This window comes from Trichomycterus rosablanca, chromosome 2 (assembly GCF_030014385.1).
Source record: "Trichomycterus rosablanca isolate fTriRos1 chromosome 2, fTriRos1.hap1, whole genome shotgun sequence".
Taxonomy (NCBI): Eukaryota; Metazoa; Chordata; class Actinopteri; order Siluriformes; family Trichomycteridae; genus Trichomycterus; species Trichomycterus rosablanca.
The window spans coordinates 4,238,019-4,263,893 of NC_085989.1; the positions used below are offsets into that span (position 1 = coordinate 4,238,019).

General features: G+C 41.4%; 1 protein-coding gene across 1 annotated transcript in view; it reads left to right on the plus strand.

The window, feature by feature from the left end:
* nxph1 (neurexophilin 1) overlaps window positions 1-25,366 on the plus strand; it is a 39,008-nt gene extending 13,642 nt beyond the window's left edge. The window contains exon 2 of the mRNA XM_062989754.1: window positions 24,525-25,366. Coding sequence (XP_062845824.1) covers window positions 24,525-25,289 — 765 coding nt within the window. The 3' untranslated portion in view covers window positions 25,290-25,366. The remainder of the gene's footprint in view (window positions 1-24,524) is intronic.
* Window positions 25,367-25,875: the final 509 nt, after the last annotated feature.

The following is a 25,875-nucleotide window of genomic DNA, read 5'->3' on the forward strand; positions in this document are numbered from 1 at the left end:
ACTGGTGTCACTCAGGATTTGGAAAATGCCTCATTGCATCCTTTTCTGCTTTTCTTTTTGGGTCTCTGTCAACGACTCAATCTAATCTATAGTTTATTACGAACCCTGTCACATGGGCTTAGAGGCTGCTGGCAAAAATAATGCCCCTGTTCCAAAGTTTGTTGCTAATCAAATACACAAAATAACAGACGGGACTTAAGGGACTTTTTTTTTATATCTTGCATAGCAGCTATTTAGCTCATAGCAATAGAAAGCCTGTCTGACAGCAGACAGTGTGACAGGTATTCAAGTACTGAAGCATATAATTCATTAGTGCTTATTAGTGCTTATTACATTATGTCTGATCACAAAACATACTCGGGTTACTATTTAGAGCCCTGTGTTTCATGCGCACTATATGACCACTATATGACTAAAAGAATCTGGACACCAAGCTTTGAGCTTGTTGGACACCCCTCCACCTTTTAAAACTATGGGCAGTTATACGGCCTCCTTTGCAGCTATAACAGACTCCACTCTTCTGGGAAAGCTTCCTATTTTTTTTTTGAGTTTGTTTTGTGTCTGTTTTCATCACAAATGGGCACAAATTCCCACAATGTTCAAATTAATTATTTACTTATTAGGATTTTAACATCATGTTTTACACACTTTGGTTACATTCATGACAGGAGCGGTAGTTACTCGTTATACAAAGTTCATCAGTTCACAAGTTAAATGTCAAACACAGTCGTGGACAATTTTGTATCTCCGATTCAGCTTACTTGCACGTCTTTGGACTGTGGGAGAAAACTGGAGCTCCCAGAGGGAACCCATACAGACATGCAAACTCCACACAGAAAGGACCCGGACTGCTCCACCTGGGGATCGAACCCAGGAACTTCTTGCTGTGAGGTGACTGCTACCCACTTAGCCACCGTGCCGCCCCCAATTTATTTTTAATATGTTAATTGGGCTGGAGGTCAGTGCACTGTATTTTATTAAGACCTTGGAACATATAAAAGAGCCTTTCCTAAACAGTTCGGAAAAAATCTAAAGCATGGAATTTATTTCATATACCTGTTAGCAATGGGTGTGGTTAAACCACCTGAAATCTGAAAATAGAGGGGTGTGAACATACAGTATATCTTTGAGAATATTTGCGACATATACATGGTGTCTGGTCCCATGAGATAATAGCCACACCACTGTGTTTTGCAGATCTCCTTTGAGAGGTCACACCTAAATGGATCCTATCATAAGTGAATGCATGGATCAGCCATCACTAACAGTAACATCACGTCTCATGCTGTGCTGCTGAGTAGATCTCACATTAACTAGCCAGACAGTCAGCGACTCCCATAGAGAACCATTCAACATGCTCTTCTTATGAAATGTATTTCCTATTCTTTTTGTATCTATTTAAGTGCTGTGTGCTTGAACGGTACTTTATCCTCACATGTAGAAGTGAACGTCCCAGTCTCAGAAGTAAATAAGTATCACGGTCACAGTACCATTAAGGTTCTTTGTTCATTTACGTGTGTGTACCTTTCACCGGGGTAAGTGAACCTTTAAAACTCATTTACGGTCTTTAATTGGACCTGTTGTTCTTCAAATGAGTTTTAATTGTGCACAAGATTTACTCTCCAAGGCACAACAAAGCTTGATTGTTGTTTTACCTCAGTGCTGGGGAGCATATCACCAAAACACTCTCCCCTGTCGCCTAACTAAAGTCTGCTAACACTGAACACGAATGAAAACTGATTATGGCCATTAAAATATAATAATAATATATTCTAATAATAATATATTCTAATAGATTATAATATCTTATATAATTGTATAACATGTACAGAAATGTTAATGAAATATGAATAAAATACAAACCTAAATTTACTAAGAGCTGCCAAGACTCAAATGTCGTTGTATTAAATACAGTCACATAAAAATAAATACATAAATAAATAAGGTTGCATTGATATGTGTCCCGGGCGGCACGGTGGCTTAGTGGGTAGCACTGTCACCTCACAGCAAGGTCCTGGGTTTGATCCCCAGGCGGGGATCTGTGTGGAGTTTGCATGTTCTCCCCGTGTCTGTGTGGGTTTCCTCTGGGAGCTCCGGTTTCCTCCCACAGTCCAAAAACATGCAGTCAGGTTAATTGGAGACACTAAATTGCCCTATAGGTGAATGGGTGTGTGTATGTGTGTGTATCTGCCCTGCGATGGACTGGGGTTCTGTCCAGGGTGTTACTGTGTGCCCCGGTATAAGTGGAGCTGATAAAATGGATAGTGAGTGTAGAAACAAGGAGGTGGTTTTAATGTTATGGCTGATCAGTGTATAATGTCAGGCTCTCAGTAATCAGCATTCTAATTCATTCCAAAGGTGTTTAATAAGGTTGAGTTCAAGGCTCTATGCAGGCCACTAGAGTTTCCCTCTAATGAAAACTGTCTCAACAAATAGAAGGGGTGTCCAAATACTTTAGGCTCTAGTATCTCTTAGTATCTCATATGGAGATTTTAGCCTGATGTATTAAACAGTGCTGTCCACCACCATCATCAAAACACCAATTCATTGCGTTTAGAAGAACAGCGTTTTATCTAAAATGTAATTTTCTATATTCTTCCACACACTGTAGTGTTGTTAAATCAATCGTAACTTTCAAATATAAGAACTGAACGCAGACTCCCTTTGATTGCAAATGGGCCTTTGACTGTTTTATCACGTTCATAAAAATGGAACAATGATTCCATTTATGTCTCCACGCCGTTTGTGGTTCTTTGGGTTCTGTGTCTAGCCCCTCTGACAGCAGTATAAATAGAAATAACTTTTTTTAACAAGGTTGAAGGAATAAAGTTCCCTCGCCGTTCACTCCAGAAGACTCCCCGAGGTGGCACTTTTAATTAGAGCTTGCGTGTTCCCGCGTGTGCTTTATAAGGATTTATCAGATGGATGGTGGATGAAGGGAATAGCGAGCGGCGTGGCATTGTGATAGATGCTCTCAGTTCTCCCAGTGCGGCCTGAACACTGCCAATCTGTCAGCTCTCAAAAGCCATTACTTAACACATTAGTCTGGCACATAATGCCACTCGCTCGGCTGCAAACCACTAACGGTGAGCACTCTCGGTGTCTTCAGAGGAGGAAGACTGAAACATACTGCTGTGTGTGAGTGTGTGTGTGTGTGTGTGTGTGTAAAGAACAAAAATAGTTCCAATTAAACACATATATACAGTATACGCTGCATATTAATGTTTTCTTTCATGCATTTATTGTCCATTTAACCACTGCTTTATTCTGGTCAGGGTCACGGTTGGTCTGATTTCAATGGGACTAGAGGGAGGAACCACGGACTGGTTGTTAGTCTATCACAGGGCACACACACACACACACACAAAGCATTTTTTGTAGTAGCTCCAGTTGGCCTAAGGAAACTGGAGCACCCAGAGGAAACCAGTGTGGAAACAGAGAGAACATGCAAACGCCACACAGAAAGGATCCTGGATGCCCTGCTGGGGAATCAAACCCAGGCCCTTCTCGCTGTGATCACCGTGATGCTGCAAACAACAGCCGTTTTGGCCACACCCATCACTAACATTTACATATTCAGCATTTAGCAGATGCCTTTATCCAAAGCAACTTACAGTACAGTTACAGCATACAGTCTGAGAAATTGAGGGTTAAGGGCCTTGCTCAAGGGCCCAACAGCAGCAATCTGGCAGTGGTGGGGCTTGAACCAGCTTGAATTAATCTACCCAAGGCAAACACACACACACACTACATTTTTGTAGTAGCTCCAGTTGAGGAGGAATCCGGAGCACCCAGAGGAAATCCACATGGACACATTGCATTAGTTATGAGAGAGAGACTCTATCCGGCTTTTAATACCCCCCCCCCCCCCCCCTATCTGAACAACAGGCCAATCGTTGTTCATGTGGCCGCTCAGCCCAGCTGACAGGCAGAGCTAAGACTCGATACAATGTATTCAAGATCCCAGCTCTGGTGTTCAGCATGTGTTTTTACCGCTGCGCCACCTGAGCGGCTCTTTACATGGTAATTATTAATTAATTATTATTCCAATAAGCTATTTCTGTCCGTTTCACACATCCACATCCTTATCTCTTTTCCTCTGCAGACTGCTGAGAATTCATCGTAACACCCCTGATTCTTAACATTTTTCCCAGAAGAGCAGAAATCATTAAAACCCTGACATATCTACAGGGCTGATGTCCATGTCGTTCATTTACCTAAAGACATTTCCAAGGCAGACGTGCAGATCCATTTCTTGTGACAGTTTTCAATTTCTTTTCTAAATCAGCGGTCTGATACACGGCACGAGCCCCCGCCGAGTTCTGAGTTATTACTGACAGCCCATAAACATTACAGCCCCAGTTTAAATGGACGCTCTTCAGTACTGAAGTACGTGCATGTCTTAAATTGAAATGATTCATTTTGAAGGACGTGCATGTGAAGTCTTAAACAGGACTGCTTTTAATCCATGTCCTGAAATTCCGTATGATTTAGGTGCTTTCAGACATCAGTTTTAAACTACTGGTGCCACCTCTCTCGCCCGGTCTGTCTTTCTCCTTCTCTCTTGCAAAAACACGACTTCAGAAATCTGTACATTATCGACTGTCCAGAGTGTTGGGCGAATGGCTCGGGCAGTAAAGCTACTGCTGAACAGTTCTGGTGTTAATTGAATGGGTTTATAGCGGAGCTGTTTTCAGAGTCAGCACAACACATTCATTTTTGTGTTTTCTGAATTGGCATTTTTAGCCATTCTGTGTGTGTGTGTGTGTGTGTGTGTTTATGCCAGTTTTTAACCGTCATATACTATTGATTATGAGAAGAAAATATGCTATTTATCATTTGCTCAACTCAGTCATTTAGACTATACACATTATTTATAGAAACAGGGTAAAATGGTGGCGCATGTGGCACTGGTGTTGCACAGCTTCAATAACCCATGTTCAATTTCCTGTCTTTGGTGATTGTGGTGATTTGGCATATTCTTCTCACGTTCATGTTTGTTTCAGTGGGCTTTTCTACCATTTCATTCTTTTTTTTTTGTTTACCAGATGTGGGAAAAAAAACATTAATTTCACTGAGTTAATTAATTAAAACTGGGCACAATCTGTCATGGCATTGGTGTGCGTCAATGCCCACAGCATGGGTGATGCTAGGGCAGAGAAACATACTCTGCCATTAAGTCTGTGGTTATTTTAGCAAGACCATGCCAGGCCTCATTCTGCACTCAGTACAACAGTGTGGCTTTGCGCGTGCTTGTTTGAAGTGCCAGCAGTCTTTATCAGTCTTCTATTGAAAATGTATAAATCATCATAAAGAGGAGAATCAGACATCGACAGCCACGGACTGTTAAGCAGATGAAGGTTTTTTTTTTTTTCACTTTTAAACTGCAACAATTAGTATCCTCAGTTCCTGAATGATTAAGAAGTGTAATTAATTGTAAATGTGATGACGTGTTCTGTCAGCATCAAATTTTATATGATTAAATTCTGAAAATACACTTATATACTAATAAATGCTTGCAGGGATATAAATGGGATATAAAATCAGGGTTTATTATTATTATTGTGGAGCAGGACATGCAGTATCAGACGTGATTGGTTAATGTCCATGGGAGGGAGATCGCCGAAACAGTCTAACAATTGTGAGGTGCACTAGTCAATGTGCTCCCAGTGCCTGTCCCAAGCCCAGATAAAAACAGGAAGGTTGTGTCTGGAAGGGCATCTGATATAAAAACTGTCCCAGTCTGGTATGTGGGCCATTGTGGCAACCCAAGAGAGCAGCCAAAAAAATAAAATAAATAAAAATATATATATACATTATTTATTTATATTATTATTATTATTATTATACAATTGAGTTCTTATCATACAGTCATAAAAATAAACGAAATTCTCTGGAAGTGACACCAGGAATGTGTTTTTGTGTTTTGCATACAATAATATTCACTAAGAAAGAAACGATGCCGCTCAGGTGGAGCAGCAGCAAAACATGCCAGCACACCAGAGCTGAGATTTCGAATCTCAGCTCTGCCTGCCGGCTGGGCTGGACAGCTACATGAACAACGATTGGCTGTTGTTTATACAGGGTGGGAAAGCCGGACCAGGGTTCCTCATAACTGATGCAGCTACGACCTCTGCTGGCTGACCGATGCCGCCTGCACAGAGTTGACCAGAGTGTGACTGAGTTTACAAAGCTGATCCGCATATGGACTCGCCACGTGCAGGTGAAAAGATACAGACGGTACTGCACACGTGTCGGAGGGGGCGTGTGTCAGTTGTGGCACTCGTTAGTCAGCGGTGGAGGGTAGTGTTGGTACAGAGGAAGCGTAATGCAATCAGGGTAATTGGATATGACTAGATTAAGGAGATTTTCTTTTTATATGTAAAAGGTCATGTCATTGTTTTTGATATTTTCATAATACTTTGCTGTTTTCCTTTTAAATTCTATTAGTGCAATACAAGCACTGAAGCTCTGATCTCTCAGGTATAAAAACAGAGGTGCAGTATGAGGGAGGAAGACTGAAGTGGTGCACTTGTGCACTGCAGGCTTCACTTTGATGTGCTATTAGTGTGTGTGTGTAGGTTCCTGGATCAGAGCTGTGGGTACGCCACAAGGGGGGTTTGAAATTAGTTTTATAATCTCTATTGGCACAAATTTATCCAGTTCGTCTTAAATCGTACCCGAGAGCACGTTAGCACATCCTGAGAGCACCTCGAAAAAGCACAGAGAGAAACAAATGACAAACAACAGTAAATATTAGTGATGTGATTAGTGATGTGAATGATTAGTTTGATCAAATACTTGGTAATTAACCGCCTAAAAGGTTAAAAAAAATCTAATGCTCTTCAGTGGTTTGACTATTAGTTCTTATACTCAAGAGTTTCCAGGTGGTGCTGAAATACAATGATCCAGAAAAAAAATCTACCACATTCAGTCAGATCTGAACCAAAGCAAGACAAAAAAACGTAGTAAATACCCAAATTCCTGTTATTCCTCGAATAAAGGATGAAGAATACCTGTAAAGTTCTTTAGAAGCGGGCTGTATGAGGCTGAGATCTGCATGGAAAATGCTATTTCCCATCAGCAGAATAGAGACTGGGACCTGACCCAGAATGCACAATTGTGAGGAGCGATAGAGGCGCGTGGTAAAACCGTTTAATGTTAAATCTAGCATAAGAAATCCACTTTCGTTCTTAACGCTTCTGATTCTGCTGCCGCTGCCGTCGTAAATCCCAGTCACTTTGCATTAATCTTTCCTGAGTCTTGCCTTCTTCTAATATGCATGGTCGTTTTCCTTTTTTCCTAGATTTTTTTTTCTAGGCTCTTCTCTCAGTTCTACATACTGTGTACATTCCTTATAACAAACACACACTCTGTCAGCTGAGATTCAAACATCCATGTGCATTTTGTCAGTGTTTCTCAGCCCCTGGATCACAAAGCGCCCTCTACTGGTCTGACAGTTAGAAAAAGCATGATTCTGCATGTGCTGTGTGGGTGTGGCTTTCTGTGACAGTCGACCGCTGTCACATATGAGAAAATATGTACTCTAATTAGACACGGGACAATTTTTCATTTCAAAGAATATAAACAAACAAGCTGCTCCAGTTATTCAAATATGAAATGGAAATATATGATGTTGAAATGTAATGTAGATCTTACAGAGGTCTATTTTTGGAGTGTGTTCCCAATAAAAAAGACACAAAGCTCATTCACTTACTTATTATTATAATAATTATTAAAACAGTTACTATTCATTTTATTGTCTTGTAGAACACATGAAGAGATGAGCAAATGTATTGAAATAACATTATTTTTAGACATATAATATAGATCTCTCTCTCTCTCTCTCTCTCTCTCTCTCTCTCTATCTATCTATCTATCCAGTAAACATACACGATATGACCAAAAATATAAGGACTCCTGATCTTAAACATGACATTCATCCAATTCTAAATCTGTAGGCATTAATACAAACCCCCTGACCCTACTTTTGTGGCTATAAAGCCCCCATTGTTCCACAAGAGTTAGGAGTGTGTATATAAGAATTTGTGTCCATTCAGAAAAACTGCATTAGTGAGGTCGGGCACTGATGTTGTGGAAGAAGGCCTGGTCATAAGTCCAAGGTCGGGGCTCTGTATGGGCTCCTGGAGTATCACATCAGACTGATCAAACCCTAAGACTATAGGAAGATTGCTTCGTGCACAGAAGCACAGTCATGCTTGAACAGAAATGGGTCTTCCCTAAACTGTTGGCATCAAGTAAAAGCATGTAATTTATTTATTATGAATAATTGTAGGGTGCCACGGTGGCTCGGTTGGTAGCACTGTCGCCTCACAACAAGAAGGTTCTGGGTTCAATCCCCAGGAGGGGCGGTCCGGGTCCTTTCTGTGCAGAGTTTGCATGTTCTCCCCGTGTCTGCGTGGGTTTCCTCTGGGAGCTCCGGTTTCCTCCCACAGTCCAAAAACATGCAGTCAGGTTAATTGGAGACACTGAATTGCCCTATAATGGGTGTGTGTACGTGTGTGTATATGTGTGTCTGCCCTTTGATGGACTGGCGCCCCGTCCAGAGTGTTACTGTGTGCCTTGTGCCCATTGATAAGCTGGGATAGACTCCAGCACCCCCCCCCCCCCCCCCCCCTTATCCCCCCCGCGACCCTAATTGGATAAGCGATTTAGAAAGTGAGTGAGTGAGTGAATAATTGTATACATCTGTTTGTATATATCTGTTTGGGTGTGGCCTATATAATTTAGCACTATAATTTATGTATGTGTGTATATATATATATATATATATATACAGTGTATCACAAAAGTGAGTACACCCCTCACATTTCTGCAAATATTTCATTATATCTTTTCATGGGACAACACTATAGACATGAAACTTGGATATAACTTAGAGTAGTCAGTGTACAGCTTGTATAGCAGTGTAGATTTACTGTCTTCTGAAAATAACTCAACACACAGCCATTAATGTCTAAATATCTGGCAACATAAGTGAGTACACCCCACAGTGAATATGTCCAAATTGTGCCCAAATGTGTCGTTGTCCCTCCCTGGTGTCATGTGTCAAGGTCCCAGGTGTAAATGGGGAGCAGGGCTGTTAAATTTGGTGTTTTGGGTACAATTCTCTCATACTGGCCACTGGATATTTAACATGGCACCTCATGGCAAAGAACTCTCTGAGGATGTGAGAAATAGAATTGTTGCTCTCCACAAAGATGGCCTGGGCTATAAGAAGATTGCTAACACCCTGAAACTGAGCTACAGCATGGTGGCCAAGGTCATACAGCAGTTTTCCAGGACAGGTTCCACTCGGAACAGGCTTCGCCAGGGTCGACCAAAGAAGTCGAGTCCACGTGTTCGGCATCATATCCAGAGGTTGGCTTTAAAAAATAGACACATGAGTGCTGCCAGCATTGCTGCAGAGGTTGAAGACGTGGGAGGTCAGCCTGTCAGTGCTCAGACCATACGCCGCACACTGCATTAACTCGGTCTGCATGGTCGTCATCCCAGAAGGAAGCTGACGCACAAGAAAGCCCGCAAACAGTTTGCTGAAGACAAGCAGTCCAAGAACATGGATTACTGGAATGCCCTGTGGTCTGACGAGACCAAGATAAACTTGTTTCGGTCAGATGGTGTCCAGCATGTGTGGCGGTGCCCTGGTGAGAAGTACCAAGACAACTGTATCTTGCCTACAGTCAAGCATGGTGGTGGTAGCATCATGGTCTTGGGCTGCATGAGTGTTGCTGGCACTGGGGAGCTGCAGTTCATTGAGGAAAACATGAATTCCAACATGTACTGTGACATTCTGAAACAGAGCATGATCCCCTCCCTTCGAAAACTGGGCCTCATGGCAGTTTTCCAACAGGATAACGACCCCAAACACAACCTCCAAGATGACAACTGCCTTGCTGAGGAAGCTGAAGGTAAAGGTGATGGACTAAACCCAATTGAGCACCTGTGGCGCATCCTCAAGTGGAAGGTGGAGGAGTTCAAGGTGTCTAACATCCACCAGCTCCGTGATGTCATCATGGAGGAGTGGAAGAGGATTCCAGTAGCAACCTGTGCAGCTCTGGTGAATTCCATGCCCAGGAGGGTTAAGGCAGTGCTGGATAATAATGGTGGTCACACAAAATATTGACACTTTGGGCACAATTTGGACATGTTCACTGTGGGGTGTACTCACTTATGTTGCCAGCCATTTAGACATTAATGGCTGTGTGTTGAGTTATTTTCAGAAGACAGTAAATCTACACTGCTATACAAGCTGTACACTGACTACTCTAAGTTATATCCAAGTTTCATGTCTATAGTGTTGTCCCATGAAAAGATATAATGAAATATTTGCAGAAATGTGAGGGGTGTACTCACTTTTGTGATACACTGTATATATATATGTATAAAATAAATTTTTCTGTTAAAGGGGTCATGTATATCTGGCTCAGATATCACTGCAGTGACATTTGGAGCTGAAGCTCCTCTGGGCTACGCTGAGACGTGTCCCATATCTGATGGGCTGACAGGGGTCAGATCCTGAAAAACACAGCCAGCGGGGGTTAGGAAGTTCCACTACTGTTTGTGATTCATGTGCTGAGATCGTATCACCGTGTTTTCAGTGAATGTCCTGTTCAGATAGTGTGAACACTGTCTCTAAAGTTCATTCACTTTCCATTCATTTTATAGTCTACATATTTTTTTTCTTTGTTTTTTTCGGTCAGTGTTTTCAGTTAGTGCTGGACACACCACATCTGGCCAGGATAAAGCAGTTTGCATTAATGCCTCATAGTTATTCTTTTGTTTGTTTCAGAATATTTAGCAAAAAAAAGGGATCAGTCATGTTTGATTATTTTCAGTAGCAGATGCCAGAACAGACCAATTATTTCACCGTTTGTGTATAATTAAGGGAAAACATTTTTTCCCAAATGAATTTAATAGCAGATTAAATTAAATATGATTTATTAGTGAAAAAAAAATATGATTAGTGAAAATGTATTTTGGGAATATATCTGTTCTTACCCTGCATTAAAAAATAAAATAAAATTAATTAATTAATTAAAAGCACTTTCTAATTATATACAAAATACAATATATGTACAATATAATATTATTATTATTTTTAATAATTCCAACATTTATTCATTCATTCATCATCTGTTTTACCACCGCTTTATCCTGGTCAGGGTTTCATTGGGCAAATGGTAGGACGCTCTCCAGACAGGTCGCCAGTTCATCACAGGGCAGACACACACACACACACACTCAAACCTAGGGCAATTTTAGCAGCTCTGAATGGTCTGACTGCATTGAACGAAGGCCCTGTTTGCACTACCCATTGCACCCCCAGTGACCTTAGCATTTGTGTGCCACAGAAATTGAAATTTATCAGACCAGGCAACACTTGTTTAATATGTCTGGTTTTGATAAGCCTGTGTCCACTGCAGCATTAGATTCTTGTTTCTTGCTGACAAAAGTGGAATTTTATGGTCGTAGCCCATCCACCTTAAGATTTGACAAGCTGGCCATTCTGATATGCTTTTCCTCCTTTAGAAGTAAAAAGAACAACCAAACACTACACCATAAACACATTTTATCGTTCAATCTGATGTTTGATATCAGCATTACCTGAAGTCTTGACTCGGTGTCTGCATGAACACTTACACATTTGCTTTTTTTACTCACAACCAAAAGGAATTCTAAGCGGTCAGTCCACCTTCTGCATGTTTTTGGAAGGAGGAAGGAAAATGCAGTACCTAGATAAAACCAGTGCTGACCCAGGGTGACCATACAGGGATTTCAGACAAGGATTGATGTTCACAGGATCCACATTATTTTTGGTACCCACTCTACCAGCTGCACTGTAATGCCACTCCTTACGTGCACTTATTATTAAATATATATTAACTTTAATTGTCTTGGACCTGTTCCAGTAGGAATCCAGTGTATTGTGTTGTAATTTCAGACTGTTGAGGTTTTGATTTTTCTCTGTCCTGCTACTGTTCGGCAGGATGTGCAGTAAGTAGAGCTCGTCCCTGGTGGACCTTGGGAAATTGCACCGATTTAGCATGGTGGCTTTGAACACTGACACAAATACAGCGTGCAGTAGACCTGGTGTGTGTGTGTGTGTGTGTGTGTCAGCTGGAGTCAACAGGCTTTCATCTGAAAATTGCATTGGGCTGCAGGCTCAAAGGTTCAACTCCTGGTGTACTCAGACTGAGAGTCCTTATTAATATGGTTTTGTAGACAACGTTTTTAACAGGTTAAAATGTACTTGTGATTCTCTACATGGCCAAAAGTATGTGGACACCCATCCTAATTAATAATTTCAGTTTTGTAAGCCACACTCAGTGGTAAAAAGTGTATAAAATAAATTTCCTTCTTGGTGGCAACAGTTTTGTGAGGGTCCCGGTCCCTTACTGTTCCAGCAGGACTGTTCTCTATGATTTGACAAGTGTGATGTGTGGCCTGGACAGAAACCTGACCTTAACCCCATCAAACTCCTTTGGGAAGAATTTGGGACCTAAATTTACTTAAAATGTCTTTAGGGGTCATCACAAAATCTGTGTAGAGCTTTCAAAATTTTTCATTGCTTGTGTATGAACTCATTAATGTAACTTAATATGCTCTAAGTCCTTATATCAGCTTCAATGAACAGCTTTGGAATTAATTGGAACATCAATTGAGGCTTTTCTGACCATCAGTGCCCAGCCATACAAATGCTCTTTTGATTTAATGTGCACAAATTCCCAAATACTTTTCCCACGTACTTCTCAGAATAGTGGCTGTTGTTATAGCTGATCACATACAGATCATTCAATAATAGCATTTGGCTTGGAAATGGAATGTCCAATGAGCTCAAGGTCATGTGTCCAAATGTGTACAGCATGTACAGTATATATACGTATATAAATGGTGCTACTTATCATGGGTGGAGAGAAAGACTCTTGGTGCATTTCTATAACTCTGTACTTTTCAGTGATACACAGTTGTATTTATATATATATATATATACTGTATATATATATATATATATATATATATATAAGGAAATCTAGAGAGTAAGGAAATCTAGAGATACATATATATATATATATATATTCCACACTATGTGCTATAGGGTTGACCAGAGCAGCTTTAAAGGGTTAAAAAAAATCAAGAGCTCTTGTCTCAGATACACACAACACAAACAAAAAACAAAATCAAGCAGCTAAATTAAATGTGGTAAATCCTGCTGGGTTTGAACATGCAGGTTTGTGTTTGCTCTTCATTTCAGCTTTAATCCTGCAATCTAGAAAAGGAAATCAGACGGATCTTGCTCAAACACAGAGAATTGCCTTGTTTTTGCAATGTTTACAAGAATAAATAAGGCAGCCGGTCACTATCCGTGCAGCTGCAGATAGGATCGCTGCAGGTTTACAATGACTGAATGAGAATCAGATGTATCCAGTCGTTGTGGATGGCAGTAGATCTGTGCCACACTGTAAACTGTAAGTGGTCAATAGCAATGGGCGTATTGATCGCTGGCATTCAGTTAAATGTCCCTCCAAGGGCTAACCATGAAACCGGCTTGTATCTCTAGATTTCCTTACCCTGCGTCTCTCTCCATCCCACCTCTTCTCCACCGGCGGCACATTATGTCCGCAAATCAATGCATCGCGTTACAAACCGCAGGCCGTCCATAAACCGTGGATGTGAATCCTCGACGTGCCAGTCAGCCGCACTTTTCCTCCTCGCCTGAGTTATTTGTGTCCTCAACCACTAAATCATATTGATTAAAGCTTGTCATGGATTTGAAATGAGGTCCTGTGGGGTCACTCGCAGCAGAAATGGCAGTTTATTGGATTACGGGCTTAATTTGATTTGGAGAGCAGTGCGTGCATTAGAATGTGCCGCCTCCCCGGAGAGAGCGCTGTTCTTTACCTGACTCCTGGACCTTTTATGGAAAGTCTTCCACTAGACCAGACTGACAGTAAATATTCAGTTAACCTGTGCTGTTTAATCATGTCTAAGAGGGGTTAATTATTTGTTTATATTATTATTTTCATTTTTTATTTCTTTTTTATGTTTTGCCACTGCTTTATCCTGGTCAGGGGCATGGTGGGTCCAGTTTCCATGGAATCACTGGGCATAATGGAGTAATATCATGCAATCTAGTACCCACATTATGTACATAACTAGTCATGTCTGTGTGTAGACATCCAACAGCCTGAATCCCAGTGGTTGTGGGGTTTTATTACTATTATTTATTATTGTTATTAGGGGAACTCAGGTGGCACAGTGGTAAATTATGCTAGACCACTAAAACTGGGATCTGGAATCCAAATCCCCAGTGGTGCTATTGGCTGGTCGGGACAAAACAGACATCACTGGCTATGTTTAGGGATGGTATGGCCGAGGCCCTGCAATAGACTGGCGTACTGACCGGGTCAAAATGATGCTCCAACGTCTGGATAAAAAGTTTAGGTTTGAAGATAAAATGTACTCATGCATCAGCCAATCAGAGAATAACTGACTGAAACACCTAAACTCAATAATTAGGAGGGTTGTACGCATACTTTTGACAATATGGTGTAAAAGAATTTCAGTCATATATGCTAACAGTTCCTAAAATTAACTGTATGAAAATAAATGATATGCTTCCATTTTCATGGCAACACTTTGGATTGATTTGGTGTGAAGAAACTTCAGTGACCTGCAGACTGACCACAACCCCACATGAAACACCTTTAGGATTAACTGGAATGTTGGTTAAGGGCCAAGCCTTGTCCAACAAGCGTTTTTGACTGAATGGGAACAGATTTCCACATACACATGACTTTGTAAGTACCTGGAGGAAACCGGAGTGTCCAGAGGCAGACACACAGACACAGGGAGAACAAACACCACTCAGTATGGACTCTGGCTGCCCAGCCGAGGAATCAAACCCAAACCCCTCTTGCTGTGAAGCGACAGCGCTATACCACTGCACCACGTGCTGCCCTATTGCAAACCATGTTATTTCATTTTTATTGAATAATTTACTATCAGGTTAAGTCACATTGTAATATTTGCTGTATTAAGCGCACAGAATAAACAAACCTGACAAACACAAACAACATATTAAAAAGACTTATGAAGACACCGTAGTGACAGACTCTACCCTTGTGCTGCATATATGGGGACTGTAATGCCACACAGGGGTTCATGATATATAAAGAGATCAGGCTTGCTTGGAGAAGAGCAGTTCAGCTCCACTTTATTATTCCTCCATCCCAAAAATCTCATTAAGTGTGACGCCGAGGATAAGTTCAGAGGGCCAGAAGTGAAGCGAAGGCGGCTGCAAATAGCTGAGAGGAGAGAATCCTCACACCGCTTTTGTTTGCAATCATTAATTTGAGCTCAGCGCGGCTCAGAGGAAGAGCGGCTGATCCGAACGGGGTCGGATATGGCAGCCGAACAGGGTCGGATAAGACAGCCGAACGGGGTCGGATATGACAGCCGAACAGGTGCACCTAACCCGCCACCCTCTTCCTCCACCCCTCCACATTTTAACCACGTTCTCTTTTTTCCTGCTTCCTCTCACGCTCTGAACGCGCTCCTCTCATTCGCCTCCTCGCTCCTTAATTGGGCCGATTGGACCATCTGCGATGCTGACAAAGGAAAGTCCGTTTTGATTTATGGCGCCTCAGGACACATTAGTCTGGAGATTCCCTCAGGTAAATATGTTAGCCGAGTCCAGCTTTGCTCAGCAAAAAATCTGCACTCAGAGACAGTGCTGTGAAAGTAATTGCCCCCCTTCTGTTTGCTTCCATTATTGCATTCATTAATTCTGCTATTATTAATCAGTTGTCACTGAACGATTTCAGCTTTTTATTAAACTGTACATGACGTTACACAAAGTACTTAGTAAATACACCATACAATAACAAACAGGCTTATTTTAATCACCATTTAAACAAAAAACTATTGAGAGACACAACTAGTGCCTGCTTATTATACTAACTGGTTGCACTTTGAGGCAGAACATTGGCACAGTAAATATCGCGATCATCTCACAGCAAGAAAGACCTGGGTAGGATTCCCTGGGCTGGGCAGTCAGGGTCCTTTCTGTGTGGAGTTTGTATGTTCTCCCTGTATTAGCGTGGGTGTTCTCTAGGTGCCCTAGGGCGGCACGGTGGCTAAGTGGGTAGCACTGACACCTCACAGCAAGAAGGTCCTGGGTTAGATCTCCAGGTGGGGCGGTCCGGGTCCTTTCTGTGTGGAGTTTGCATGTTCTTCCAGGGTCTGCATGGGTTTCCGATTTCTCCGATTTTCTGATTTCTCCGAGCTCCGATTTCCTCCCACAGTCCAAAGACGTGCAAGTGAGGTGAATTTGAGATGCAAAATTGTCCATGACTGTTTGACAGTAAACTTGTGAACTGATGAATCTTGTTTATCAAGTAACTACCTGTTCTGTCATGATGTTACCAAAGTGTAAAACATGACGTTAAAATCCTAATAAACAAATAAATTAATAAATAAATAACTGGTTGCACTATGAGGCGGAACAGTGGCACAGTAAATATCGCTGTCACCTCACATCAAGAAAAGTCTGGGTATGATTTCCCAGGCTGGGTAGTCAGGGTCCTTTCTGTGTGGAGTTTGCATGTTCTCCTTGTATCAGAGTGGGTGTCCTCTAGATGCTCTAAGCCACTCAATAGTGTCCAAATTTTCTCAATAGTGTCTCTCACATCATTACATTCCTGCCGTGTTTGACTGTTGAAATATTGTTCTTATTATGCAGTTCTGTTTATTATATAATTATATAATTACTTCTCTCTCACCACGTTTTGTGTACATGAACATGCCTGGAACAGTTTAGTACACGAGTGAAACATTTTCTTATAGAAGAGCTTTCCCTGCAGCCAGACTAGAACAACAGCGATGTTTTAAACGTGCCGTTCAAGATGATGAAATATAAAGTAAATTAATGGCATTCAGAATTAATTAGTGTCAGATTAGTCTGACAAATGCAGAAATCATTTACTTATATGAGAATATAATGATGGTATGATGAAATATTAAGTCTAGCTGAGAATTTACCAGGGTGTTTTTTTTTTTTGCTGGGCGGAGCACAGCAGAGGAAAGTTAATTTTTTTAAGTCAGTGCAGAGGTCCTTCAGTTTTTCACATTTTATATACTCAAATATTTTTACACCGACCGGGCATAACAATATGACCACTGACAGGTGAAGTGAATAACACTGATTATCTCTGCATTACGGCATCTGTTAGTAGGTGGGGCAGCAAGTGAACATTTTATCCTCAAAGTTGATGTTAGAAGCAGGAAAAATGGGCGAGCGTGAGGATTTGAGCAAGTTTGACAAGGGCCAAATTGTGATGGCTAGACGACTGGGTCAGAGCATCTCCAAAACTGCAGCTCTTGTGGGGTGTTCCCAGTCTGCAGTGGTCAGTATCTATTCAAAGTGGTCCAAGGAAGAAAAAGAGGTAAACCGGCGACAGGGTCATGGGCGGTCAAGGCTCACTGATGCACGTGGGGGTGAAGGCTGGCCCGTGTGGTCCGATCCAACAGACGAGCTAGTAAGCTAGTCCACTACTGCTGAGGTCTAGAGATCCAAGGTTTGGATCTTGGTGGTGCATTGACATGATTGCCTCATATGCAAGGTGAGGGTGCACTTGTCAGTGTGCTCTCACTGCCGGTCCCAAGCCTGGATAAATAATAGGACAGTTAATCCAGACAAATCTAATATGCAGACAGATCCGCTGTGGCGAGACCTAAATATGGGAGCAGTCGAAAGTAAAAAATAAGAAGTGAGGGTCAGTAGTTGACCATTAATACTCCACTGATGAGCTACATGGCAGCATTTCTGTTCAAAAAGCACAAAATCAGAAAGAAGGCCAAAGTCTTTTGTCTGACGTGGTGTTAGTCATAACGCCGCACTGAATCCGATATCGTTAAAGGACTCGGCTGAGTGTTATTTCAAACGAATCTAAAAATCCCTGCAAGGATGCCAATTTGTTTCTGCCCGCACGATAATAATGAGCCTGGTGCAGTATGCTAAGCTCGCTATTCATGCGAGCCAAAGTAACGATTATGGATACATTCAGAGCAAATTGGGTGCGTTTTAAAAGAAAAGAATGGAAAGAATTGGTCCTTATTTCACAGGCGGACGATGAAAGCTGTGTGCTGTGTTGGAAAATCTAGTTAGACCACGAATAAGATTCATTAGCGCTGCGACTGGTGAAGTTTTTTGTTTCATTTATGGCCACATTTTACCACCTATGTTTTGTCTCAGAGGAGCCTGTGGTCAATTACACACTCACACACACACGCTTATACTCACACTCGTACTTATACACACACTTGCTGGACAAAAGATTCTTCTTTAATGGTCCGTCTAACAGCTCCTTGCAAGGCCATTAGTCAGTTCTGGTGCAAAGACACGGCGTGATATTACACCGCTGCTTAGCAGCTGTCCAGCTCCACCATTGGGCCCCGTGCATCCCAAAGCTCAGCGCTTCAGCGCTAATTGGCCGCGGCTCCACACCGCTGCACTGCCGCTAACCAACTCGGATTGGAGGTAACGCTTTACTAGCAACGGATTCACTGGAATTCATCTTCATTTTTGCTTATGTGTTTTATCAGACTCGGACTGAGAACAGCACGAGACGAAACTCGACTTTCTCCTCTTGGGAATTTTGTCTCCTTTAATGTATCATTTAGTATATTAGAACAGCAGAGGTGTATACACAGCTACACTTTATGGTCAAAAGTATGTGGACACCTAACCTTGAGCTTGTTGGACGTCCCATTCCAAACCCATGGGAATGACTCGTCTCCACTCTTACAGAAAGTCTTACCACAAGTACATTTAATTTGCCCATTTAGTAAAAACAGCATTTGTTCACTACTGTTGGATGGAAAGAGCTACAGAAATACTCAAACTTACATTCCAATTCATTCCAAAGGTGTCCAGTTGGGTTAGAAGCAAAATTGGAAGCATTTATTTCTGTATCCCTGTAAGCAATGGTTGTGGTAACACATCTGAACTTAATGATAGAAGTAGTGTACACATACTTTTGGCATATATAGTGTATATTACCATGTGTGTGTGTGTGTGTGTGTTGTATTTTTTGGTTTTCTATTATTACCCCTACCTGTTTGTGGACACCCTACACCTAAACATCAGTGGTAGCTCAGCAGTTAAGGTGCTGAACTAGTAATCAGAAGGCTGCCAGTTCAAGCCCCCTTACTGCCAAGTTGCCACTGTGGGTCCCCTGAGCACTGCACTTAACTCTTAATTACTTGTGTTGTATTTGATCACAATCGTAAGTTGCTTTGGATAAAATGTTAATTTCATAAAACACAATGAGCTTCTCTATCAAATGTAAACACTATTATAACCTTCACACTTTTGGGAAGGATTGTCACCAGATTTGGAACATGATTGTGGGGATTTACGTTCGTTCATCCTCTCCACTCCTCTTCTGTACTTGTCGCGTGTGTGTAGATGCTTATCTATGGAAATTCAACCCACATAGGACTGGACAAACAACTCCTGCACTGACATTTCTCTTAAAGCCAGTTTGGAACTTGCAGTGCTGCGACTAGGGATGAATTGCAGAGCTAAGATCTGAACTCACAAGCTTGAGATGTTTTATATAGTAGTTATACAGTGTGTCACACCCTACATTTTGATTACCAGGCTTAAAAACTGGCTGGATTGACCCAGAGTGGAAAAGCTGGTGTTAAACTGGTCCTACAAGTGGAGCTTCATCCAAACCCCTCGCAAACTGAGTCTGAGCAGCTCTGACCATTAGTCCAGATCAAGTTAAAAATGGTTTACAGAGCATGTTTATAAAAGCATGGTAACCTGGTTTGGGCTGGTTTGACCCAGACTGGAAAAGCTGGTGTTGGACTGGTCTTACAAGTGGCGCTTCATCCAACCCCCTCTTAAACTGGTAAACGGTAAACCAGAAGAGCCTGACCAGCTTAGTCTGATTGCGAGCTAAAACCAGTTTATTGTTTTTGTCTGTCTGCAGGTTATAATACTGTTATAATAACAGTGTGAACCTGTAACACCCCTAAACTGGTGTTTTAACAAGGTCGTTTTGACCCAGTGAACAGTTCTCAGAGTTTAAGGGAGCATCACTTTTAAAGAAAACGAACCATCCGCGTGTTAGAGGACGAGAAAATCCAGTGCCATGAAGTCACTAACAGACATGTGACAGTTTACATGCCAGCGAGCGCTTTAATTTGCTTATTGATGCACATTAATACCTTGATTAGAGCAAATTACCACTTAGATGGAAACACAAATGTGTGGCAATATAATAATTGCATTTTCTAAATGAGCTTCGGTAATTATTCCATTTAATTCACTAACCTTAATTACGGCTAAAATCTGCCTCTGTTTCAACACAAGAAAAGTAGTTTTTGTCGGTTCTGCTTCCTGAACGGTTTGTTGGACAAGTAAGGAGGCGGATTTCTGTAAAAACATGCAAATTGCAACAGTAATAGAGGAAGACAAATAACCTGATTAAATATGATTGGGTTTAACACACCACAGAGCCATTTAAATTAATAAGTGCTACAATAACTATTCATCTGGTTCAGCGACTCATTTTAAATGTTTTATTCCTTCCTTTTTTCAGTGCCGACCGCTGAACTTTCTCCCAACTCAGATCAAATTATGTCATAATTATGTCATAAACTACATTTACTAATTAGAATGGTCGTCCACATACATGTGTCTGGAGTAAACGGAGCTGTTAAGACACGTATGAAGTCACGATGTGCTCCTGCTGACCTGGTCTAGCCAAGTGCCCGGTGGAGCCCACCTGTTTGCACCTGGCTTCCTGTCAGTGCCAGCACTCTCCCATGCCCATGTTTACCAGATGCCCGCTCCCCTCAGGTGAACTGCAGCTGGCTGCATAGAGCTCCAGCAGGGAGACTGGCACTCAGCCCAAAATAGATGGGCATGATCGACAGACTGAATGTTGCACTTACACACAGTGGAGTCAAAAACTCTAAATTGAGCAATCAAAATGTGCTTCTGATACATTTCCTGTGAGAAGAATGCAAACATTTCTGATTGTACAACCTTCTCCAACGAGGTTATAGGAGAACACTATAACTTTGCTCTATTAATTTCTAGTCACTCTTGTTACTATTCTTTACCAGGGGTGCCAAAAATTGTGAAGGTGACTGTGTATACTGTAAATAACTGTAAATAATAATAAGAAGAATACAAATAAACCAAATAGTGGAGGGCAATAGAAAAAAGTACAAACCATCAAAAACTAATCAATTTCCATTTAAATAAATAAAAATATGAATAAAATACAACAAATAAATAAGTAAATATTACCATAAAGGACACTGGGTTGGCACAGCGATAAATTGTGCTAGCCCACTACTGCTTTGATTTATGACTAGAATCCTCAGTGGTGCTATCAGCCAAACAGACATACAAACATACAGACACGATTCGCTATGTATGGAGGATGCGAGGCCCTGCAATGGATTGGCGTCCTCTCCAGGGGTGTTACTACATTGCGCTCAGTGATTTGAAATAAAAAAAAATTTTGTATCAAAAATAAAATCAAAATTAAAAGAAATTAATTTTTAATGCACAACAAATAAAACATCAAGAATTGTTTACACGTACATTAATGCATTAATGAAGAACAATAATAATTACCTGCCAATAAAAAAACACATATTAACATAATGCATTAACATAAAGTAAATAAGTAAATAAATATAATGCAATAATTGAAATGAGTACAAAACCACATAAAAAAATAAATATTTATAAGTACGTTAATGCATTTAGTAAACATTATTATTTAAAGCAAAATAAAGTCCCCCCAAGTGCTTGATAATGTTTAGGCTTTATGTACCTCATATTATATTATCTAACAACAGTCCCATCTAGCAGACAATAAAAGATTGACTTTTTTCGCTTCCCTGACATTTATAATGAACTACGCTCAGATATGCGCACCACTCCGTCTGTGTAAAGGTTCATTCATCAGTGTGATCTGTAGTGAACCATCTGCAAAATTGATCTTTCAGAGGCGCTCACTCACTGAACACATATTTTTCCCTCCAGTTATTAGCCGTAAATTATTGACTCGAGTCTTTAATCATCCTTTCCGAGCAAGTGCTCACTGGTAATAAAACTCACATCATTACACCGGTTCAACATGGGGCAGGGCTCGACTCTCAGATTAATCCAGGTGAAATGAAGAATAACTGGAAGTGTAATTGATCTTCATTACTTTTTTTTTCAAATACCTTTTTCTTCTGAAAAACAAATGTCCTGTCACGAGGGGTCATTAATCAGTGTGATCTGTAATGTGGTTTTTAAATGATAAGAAATGACAATCACTGCATGTATAGAAATAAAATAAAAAACTCCTCTATTACAATAGAAAGTTTGCTGTAATAGTAAAGAGTTTTTGTTCTGTCATTTAGCTTCACAGATGAATGTAAGAGACATTTTTTTTGTGTGTTGAACATTTACGGCATTTGAAAAACCATTTGTTTTAACACCACACATTATTTTTCAAGCTTTAATAAGACACTTCAAATGGCAGATTTCTTATGGAAAGCAGTGATCCAAGCCCACTGCCAGTGCACCACTGGAGTAGTTTAAGATGATGAGAATGGATGTCTTTGATTGAGTCTTGGAAGCAACATCAGTTTGATGTTATAAATACAAAAAGACTACTAGTTGTTATAGCTGCTAAAAGTAGTTCCATAAAGTACTCACCAATGAGGTTAAATATGATTTATGAATTGAGATTTATCAATATAAATAAATACGTTTTTTGATAGATTTTTTTCTTTCGGCTGCTCCCATATATATATATATATATAAGGGTCAGTACAACAGATCAGGTCCGCATAGCAGCCCTCTGTTTCTGTCTGGCTTGGGACCAGCATTAAGAGCGCACTGACAAATGCACCTCTCAGTGGCTAGGCTGTTCTGGCCACCCCTTTTCCTTGGATATTGGTTAATTGTGTCCATGCAGATGCCTGATCGGCTGATAGCACTGCTGAGATTCAAACCCCAGATTGCCATATCTCAGCAGTAGTGGGCTAGCATCTTTTATTGCTGCGCCACCCCAGCACCCAAATAGATGTGACTGAATAAATAAATAAATAAAAAATCTTAAATTAAATCCAGTCTAGCAGAATTGAAAGAAATCCCAGTTTATAAGAATTTATTATTTAAAATTAAATACAAAAAGTTTTAGGGCACCTCCAGCAAGAAGGTCCTGGGTTCGATCCCCAGGTGGGGCGGTCCGGGTCATTCCTGTGCATGTTTGCATGTTCTTCCTGTGTCTGCGTGGGTTTCCTCCGGGTGCTCCGATTTCCTCCCACAGTCCAAATACATGCAGTCAGGTTAATTGGAGAAACTGAATTGCCTTATAGGTGACTGAGTGTGTGTATGTGTGTCTGCCCTGCGATGGACTGGTGCCCCGTCCAGGACGTTACTGTGTGCCTTGTGCCCATTGAAAAGCTGGGGTAGGCTTGAGCACCCCCCTCGCGACCCTGATTGGATAAGCGGTTAAGATATTTAGTGAGTAAAAAAAGGTTTAAAGAATGAATATTATACCATACACAGTCAAGCCTGTACATACTATATTTGAGGCGAACCCCCCCCTTTGACTTTCAAAGAGTGGTAATTAATGTGAGATTTGCAACGTGAAGCAGAAGTAAGATCATATATTGATCGGCTTCATGTTTCATGATGAATTTCTTCAACGAGCAGTGCTGGCTCTCTCGATGTAATGTGTAAAACAAGGTCGCGTGTCCCTTAATGCTGACACATGCTGTGTGGCAATTCTGAAACCTTATTTTCTAAATATCGATCCTGGGGGCAGCCGGCAAGATGTGAAAAACCCCGGCAAGACAGATCTGCTGTCACGTCTTACAGTAGGAATCAGGCGATCAATGTCACGGCAATCCACAGCACCCCGGTACAAACCTAATTCCACTCATTGGCCCTAAATGGAGAGTATGTGGGGGTTCATCAATCATCAATTGAAGGAGCACTTGCTGGTTAATAGTCTGCTCTTTACTCACTGAATGGGTGCTATCGTTATCAGACAGACCTGCTGGAGAACCCCTCACCATCGCTACATAGCAGTAGATGAGGATAAGTTCAGCAGGCAGAAGGAGGTGGTGTAGGACAATGCTCCTCCAACTTTGATCGCTGTATTGTTTTTCTCATTCACTACACTCTGTTCCATTTCCCAGACGGCTCTAGTCGGCTAATACGCTCCCAAATTGAAGCTTGCAGCCAGGATCGATTATCTCTTTTTCTCTCCAATTCTATTTGTCCTATCTGTTCAGTGGGAGGCTGAAATGCTTGAGTAAGAATTGGAGGTTGAACATCTGTGAAATTGAAGATTAATATCTGTTGAAATTTCTCCTGCCATTGCAATTGAATGCTTCGGTTGTTTAATGTTGTTTGTCAGGGATCTTTTGGTGACCAGGCAGCTCAAACAGTGATCTCTTTTCTGTTTCAGGTTTCAAGCGTTCACGGTTCCATCCCAAGCAAATCAGACCTCCTTAAGTCAGGAAGCCCCAAATCGACATTAAAGCACATATGGACAGAAAGCACCAAGGACTTGTCCATCAGCCGGCTCTTGTCACAGACTCTAAGCGGAAAGGAGAACGCGACAGCCCTGGATCTACGCTATGACACGCCAGAACCCTATACAGAATGGGACCTATGGGACTGGCTGAGGAATGCCACAGAGGTTCAGGATTCCCGACCCAGGGCCAAACGGCGGCCCATGGTCAAGACGGGAAAGTTCAAAAAGATGTTTGGCTGGGGGGACTTCCATTCCAACATCAAGACCGTCAAGCTCAATCTGCTCATCACCGGAAAGATTGTCGACCATGGTAACGGTACCTTCAGTGTCTACTTTAGGCACAATGCAACAGGCCAGGGTAACGTCTCGGTCAGCCTGGTGCCACCAACCAAGATCGTAGAGTTTGACGTGACGGCTCAGCAGTCCGTCATCGACGCCAAGGACTCCAAGTCCTTCAACTGCCGCATCGAGTTCGAGAAAGTGGAAAAGGGCTCCAAGAACACACCATGCAACTATGACCCGGCCAAGTCGTGCTTCCAGGAGCAGACACAGAGCCATGTCTCCTGGCTCTGCTCAAAGCCCTTCAAAGTAATCTGCATCTTTATCTCCTTCTACAGCACCGACTACAAGCTGGTGCAGAAAGTTTGCCCAGACTATAATTACCACAGTGACACTCCATACTTCCCTTCTGGCTGACGGATGTTGCTAATTTAAGGGACAACACAGGCAAAGACAGGACTCTTTCCACACTATATGAAATACAGGTTTCTTTAGTTTTTACAGCCCTAACCCCAATGCCTCCCAGTTCTGATTAAATGTATCTTTTGTTTCTGCACGCGTACCTTACGAACATTATTATTTTTAGGCAAGGTGTCAGTCTTGGTTTTGTTTGAGAACCTTTTTTTTCCTGAATACCTCAAATATTTTAGTTACTTTGTTTTTTTTTACCCTCTGGTCAGTTCAGAAGAAACCCAAGAGTTCACTACAGCGACTGTGTTGTGGAGAAGTTTCAATTCTGAGCTGAATTCTGAGCTAAATCAAAAGGTCCTTCATCCACCCCTTCGTATGCGGTCTCGTAGAACCCAAGTTTTGCTGAATCCTGCCTTTTGGAAAATACAAAATCAAAGGATACGACAATGTTAGATGAGACATATATGAACAAGAAACTCTCCTCATTTGGGGAAAAATAGCCAGCAAGTGGGCATGTTTTCTACCTAAATAAAGAAGAACCCTAAGAACTCAATGAACTACTCTTGTTCATTGGCTGTTTTGGCTTTGTTCT